Source organism: Ceratina calcarata, unplaced genomic scaffold, assembly GCF_001652005.2.
Source record: "Ceratina calcarata isolate Rehan_Ccalc_2016 unplaced genomic scaffold, ASM165200v1 scaffold127, whole genome shotgun sequence".
NCBI lineage: Eukaryota > Metazoa > Arthropoda > Insecta > Hymenoptera > Apidae > Ceratina > Ceratina calcarata.
In genome coordinates, this window is record NW_017133726.1 from 53857 (window position 1) to 60512 (window position 6656).

General features: G+C 35.5%; 1 protein-coding gene across 1 annotated transcript; it reads left to right on the forward strand.

Moving 5' to 3' along the window:
• The first annotated feature begins 132 nt into the window (after positions 1-132).
• On the forward strand, positions 133-816 carry LOC113464690 (uncharacterized). The gene is made up of 3 exons (XM_026815896.1): positions 133-175; positions 230-463; positions 752-816. Exons 1-3 carry the CDS (start codon positions 154-156, stop codon positions 814-816), a joined length of 321 nt encoding a protein of 106 aa, XP_026671697.1. The 5' UTR covers positions 133-153.
• The last annotated feature ends 5840 nt before the right edge of the window (positions 817-6656 follow it).

A 6656-nucleotide genomic window follows, 5' to 3' on the forward strand; every position in this document is an offset into this window, starting at 1 on the left:
TTAAGCCGGGTATTCATCTGAGCACGAATGCGAACGAGGCAAGGCGAGTCCGAACAAATGCCTCGTTTTGTCTCGTTTGTAAAATTTTTCTTCGCGAACGAAGTCTGCCGAGGCAACGAACGAGACAGTGATCCACAGCGAACGCAGTGAACGATGATCCAGCGAGATAGGCAAGGTACGTGGAACGTACACGAATGCCGTCCATACGTAACCAAATTTTTCTTTGAAGTACCGACTCCGATCGGCTCGGGTCCCGAATGCCTCAGTCTGTGCGGCGAACAGCCGAATGCAGTTTGCCGCGCCTCGGTTGCACGTCCACATACATATGTATGCTCGTTCGGCCTCGCCTTGCCTCGTTCGCATTCGTGCTCAGATGAATACCCGGCTTTAGGTACTGGAAATTATTTGAAATGCCACCCAAAAAATCAAATATTGGCAGAACAACCAGACATGTACGTAAAGTGTGAGCCAGTAGAGCTGCTGAATGGGGGGAGGGTAGGGCAGAGGTGAGAGGGTGGGGTTGACGAGGTGCAAATGGCGTGCAGGAGGCACACCGAGTGTAGCTAGTTTGGTATAAGTTTGTACAAATTGAAAGCTTACTTTTCAATAGACATACATACTTTATATGTCCTACATTATCTTTCTATATACAACTAAGAAAGTAAGAAGGTAATGTTATATTTAACAGTACCATATATGACATAAAACTTGTAACATTGATAACAGCATTTTAAATTTTGCTGTATTCCAGTCTGTACTAGAGTTGGAATCGGGAAGAGTTTTCTGACCAGAGATACAGTTAACGTCCTAGGATGACTTTAATACTCGGCTTATTAATTACCGCGGCGGTATGTGTGGAAACATTCTTGCCTTCGGTCTATAAGTTATGTGTGGAAGCCGGGCTGTAGTCAGTCGGGCCAATAGAGAACCGGGTACCCGGTTAGCTTTTTCGTCACGCTCACGACGCGTCGTAATTTCCGAAAAATCCGAGCACTCCCGAACGAGCGACACGTTCCTTTTATTTTCGCCACTTTTTTCCGTTGGCGAATAATTACGGAGCACTTTTTCGTAGTGGCGCGTTGCTTTTTGGGAACAAGTGCACGCACGCGCGGGCGCGCGCGCGCGCGTTACCCGTTGTTAACATTGCCGACGCATGTTGACACTGTTTCGTAAGCGAAAAGCATTCACGTTTTTCTTCCTGTTTTCGGATGCAAATCGATGTACTCTGCCAGAAACATTGGAAGTACTATATGTATACACTTACGATAGTTTTGTTTTTGAATATTTTCCACCGGAAATTTGGATTTTCGATTAGTATGATCAAATAAAAAGAATAAAATTTATAAACTTGATATTATATACATTCTATATATACATTTTATTTAGAAACGATGGAACTTAATTTGTTAGATAACATATGAAATAATAAAATATAGTCGTGAGAAATAAATACTAACGGGTTTATAAGATATTCTGAAAGTTAGATTAGTTCTGTCTAAGTACAGTTCTATAAATCTCATATAAGATTAATTTCTATGACTGTTTTGTCGTAGATAAAGTATAAGTTGATAGAAACGAGGAAATTTACTGTACTAATTAGATTAGCTTACTTTAATCTATTAGTTTGAGTTAGTTCATTAGGAATACAATTTATTGTCCTATTTCACAAGTGCATTTTGGGAAAAATATGATATTGGAGTAAAATGTATAACCATTTAACAGGCTAAACTTTAGTTATTTCTTATGACTGAAAATGAATATTTCTTGGATTTTACGTGATCAATAACTTTGCTATATTAAGAGAGTCTTATATACCCAATAAATATCGTTTATTGCCAATAAACAAGAGATAGGAAGAAGATTTTTCGGATACGTCACCTGTGCTTTACGAGTTACCGTCGAAACTGAACGTCATGGCTAGTAGAAAGTGAGCATGAAGAGCAGTGCATAGGTGCACAAAAGTACAATGTAATATCTGTGCTTTTTTCAATTTGTTCGTTTCACCGCGACGTCTGCAAACTCCAGTTAATGAGATGGAAAGCTTGAAAGCTTTTTAGGATCCGCACGTAGTTTCCCAATTCGTTTTAAAAATATTTTTATCTGTCCACTCGAAAGCACTAAATCTTATTTTTGTATTTTGGAAAAGTACTTCCACGAGCTTCTTTAATATCGCGGGAAAGCTACGTGGAAGTTTCCTATCTCGCTTCAATAACGCTGTATCTACGACAAATTCATCTTGATGGATTTACGATTGTTAAAAGAAAACAAAGGTGGGTCATCAGTGTGTTTCTTCTTCGGGCTTTCTCTCGAGACTCTGTTACAGGTATTAATGTGAAGGAAGTATAGTTTCCACGGCTGATATTGCCGGACCGTGTGGCGGAGAAAGTTTTCTGGGACGCGAAAAATCGAGACTGATACGACTTTTATACCCTCGATTGTATCGCTGCTGTCCGGGTAACCTAGCCCATTATATCAACAGAGACGACCTTTATTAACGGCCAATAAACATAACGAAAAAAGGCCTTACGTGTCGCTCCGTAAAAGCTTAGTCCACGAAATTTCCCCTTTCTTTCATCTCTTCTCACTCTGTCTTATATTTCTAATTCATTTATATTTATACATTCATTTCTTATTGAAGTTATTATAAGATAATCGATTAAATTCTTTCATTCATAAAATAATCTCGCAGTAAGAATGAATGGAGAATGAAGCCAACATACCACGCTTTTACGAATATATACATTTTAATGAAACTAACAGCAAAATATTTAATGTATTGGAATAAATAAAGTACTGGCCTTACACAATGCAATGACTACAAATGGTAAATCTACCCTGCCTGAACATATTTCGTGGATACACAGTCCATAAATTTTTTGTCATGCTCATTCGTTTTAGTTTATACATATTGAAGTAGATCAATATGAATGAGAAGATGTAACTAGAGACTTCCATTTGTATCTGTGTCTAGTTAAACATTCACTTCCACTAATGCATATCGATTTAAACATTATGGACTGGACCTTTCGATATTCTATAAATATCTTATACATGTACATCCAACTATTTCACATTCTATCATGAAATAAATAATGTCTAGTGAGTAACCTGCGGATTTTTATGTGAATATACATATTTTTGATAGTATGTCAGATAGAGAAATATATTTCAGATCAATATTTCTTATATCATGTAAGCGCTTACAGTTGATATTCTATTGAACTTAACGAGTTAACTACCATAAAAAAATCTACAAAAAACATGTTTTAAATTTTTATTACAGAGTCGAATAAAAAATTCAAAAAATTGTGCTCTTTACTTTTTTCTTCGTAAATCCGATCTATAGCAATTTTTTTGCTATACATCATATATTAAACTAATCTCCCTAACGCCTAATGAAGAAATGATTCTTTCAGTCCAATATTAAAAGAGTTATTTAACTTAAAAATGTGTACTAATATTTGTGGACTTCATTGTAAGTAGGAAAGATACATCATTCTGAGAGTTACCTAGAGGTCTTTTGCAAATGGAGATTCTTAGCACGTTTTGCTGAATGTATAGTGTAGATATAATTGAATAAGTTATTATGAGAAGTTATAGAAACAAGTTATAGAGCGAAGTTTGAAACAAATTTCTTATATAACAAAATCTGAACCAAATCTGTTATATAATAATGGTTTGTTACGTAGTGTACAAGCTGCTTAAGACCTTTGGGAAGTGTAGTGGCTGCAATCTTCATGATCATCCCCTAACGGTGTTCTTTCGACTTGTCTCCTCCTCTATCGCGTTCCTTCCACTCGGGTGTATCTCGAACGTACGTGGCTGTTTTTCCGTCTGGCAGATAGCTGTATTCCGTGTCCGGGGCTGGTCACCGGATCCATTTAGATAATTTCATCGAAAGGGAGACACAACAAGGGAAGTCTATTCCCTTTACTGATGTCGGGGGTGTTTCTGAACGATTTGTTGCGCGGTCGATGACACGCATTTACAAGAAGAATGACTCGTGAGTTTCAGAAAACTTTTTCCTGATAAGATCAATCGGGAACTGTATACAAGCTGAACGTTGGTGGATAATCGTCGAATATCATTTGGCACCTGATTATTTTTGTTAGACAGAGCCTTGAAAACTGGTTGATTTTCATACCTTGTTTGATAAGTTAACCATTTCTAAACAACTCGTTATTGATTTTTACTCTAACTTTTAATAATATATAAAAGAATCGCAAAATCTTAAAAAAATTACATGAGAATTGAGTGAAAGAATTAAATAAAATAAAAACATCAAATATTAATAGATAAGTAGATCTACAGATCGTAGCTACTCTTTATTTATTCCTTGGTTTGTCCTTGTCATTATGTTATAAAAATCGAACTTTAGTCATTCGATATCTCACTTAGTATTAACATTAATCATTCAGAAAAAATAAAAAGATTGAATCTAAATTAATACTTGTTCTCACAATCAACAGAACTAATTTCTATATAATATTATATATCAAGTATCTAATTCTAATCTAAGTCATTCTCTTGTAAAATCTGACAAAGCATATTAAAAAAGCAGAGAACAAAGCATATTGAAAAATATAAAAGATTATCCTCATTGTGAGGATCTCCAATGTGAATGTAAAAACATTTTTGTCCTCAGAAATTTGCATTGTATATAGAATTCCAAATCCAAATTTAAATCATTTTTTCCTACAATGTAATAAACAGAGCATATAAAAGTAAGGTATAAATCATTGCTACAAATTCGTATTCATTCTGAATTTAAAACCACTTTTATTCCATTTTCCGCTGAACATTCGATTTACTGGAAAATTGGATCGCTCCGAGCATTTGATTAAGTCAATTACTTAACAGCATTGTATTAGTTTGCGCCTATAGGCATCGCGCAATATCGCACCTGGTGCGGAGTAGAGTACTTGAGGTGTGTACAAGGCACAAAGGCTGACCTGAGCAAATCTTGGCGAACACAAACTTCGTATCTGCCGTCTGGGCAAATTTCGCACCAGCTGCGCCGCGTTGGCTATTTACTTGTCCAATTTAGAATCAACGTGCACAAAATATTTATTCCCCTTTTTAAAATGTACATATACTTCCCGTTCAGAAGTCTCCAAAACTCTTCTCAGTGCTTGTCTGTAAGGAAATCTAGTAAACATTCCATACAGTAATCAATGATGACTATGAATACAACTAATTATATTTCATAATTCATCATAATTACTAGATTGCGAATGTTTATGCATTTACCGGAAATTGAAATAATTTAAAAAAACACAGTATTCAGTAATATGCAAGAGAAATACGGAAAATCCAAAGTAAAATACAATTTATAAGATTTAGAGGAGAAAACAAATGTTTACATTCATTTCCTTCATTTTATATACAAAAATTGGAATTTGCATAAACATATTATTCATAGCCATACACTAGGTCACACAATAAATTATTAATAGTAATAAAACGATGTTCCAAAAATGTAATAAATTCAGTTGACAATGAACATTATTTTTATATTTGAATTTATTTGAATAATAAAAGGAATACATTTCTAGAATTAAATTAAAGGAATCGTTCATGTGTGAGTGTAAGAATTATTTCAAGTATTGATTATTCTGAAAAATTGACAGATAATATCTTATTCTCGTTTTACAGAATAATTCATTGTCATAGTTCAGTTCAGAATTAATATTTGTAGACTGGTCATGTAGATAAGATCATGCTTCTGAAGGCTTTATACAAACTATTCGAGGGTTAACGTCTCCGAGCAAATCGGTCGATCGGCTCCGATAGCCAATGTGCTAGTAATACCTTGCCATAAAACGGTTGATTTGCTATCTAGCTATAGTCTTCTTGCGAGCGGAAACGTTATCGCAGAGAATAAGTTTCCTACATTAGCCTCCATAGTGCTTATTGATTTTCTATAAAGAAAATATGGCATTCTTTCAATTAATTTGTTAATAACATTTCTGACGCTACACTTTTTTATCCAGAAATCTCTAGAATTCATGAACTTAGACTGAATTGTGTAATATACACAGTTGGCACGTACTACTCACCTTATCAATCTATTAATATTAGTGTTAGTAACGTATTTCTATTATTTTTTTCCAACATATTTTTTCTATCACATGTGCCACCGCCTTAATAAGTTACTTAATAACTAGAGGCTTTTCATTTAGAGTGAAGTAATTAGGATGTATCAAGTAAAACAGGCAGATTCATCGTTGATAAGCGTTTTGTCGTAGAATTATTAAACGAGCGAAGATACTCTGAACTTACCATCTCTGTCGCGTTTCCTTTGTAGGATTAAGCGAAGCAAGCATTAAACGGAGAACGATGCCTTCTGTGGGATTAAACGCGCCGGTTTTTCAAATCTCCGGTTGAATGTAGTCTAGAGTCTAGAGGAGTAAAATAGCAGGGGAACAAGGACTTTCTAAATAGTGTTAGAACCATTACCGTAAAAGGAGGTGAAAGCGAGAGTGAGGCACTATCTCGCTATCTTTTCAGGATGCCGGAGACACTAGGCTGAGAGAAAGGGAGGCGTCCCTTTCACGGCCAGCTATGGAGGAGAGGGTGCCTCTTCTTTTTTTTCAGCACTGTGACAGCATTCAAATGATCAAACAACAGACGATTACGACGCGAGAGCTCCGTTC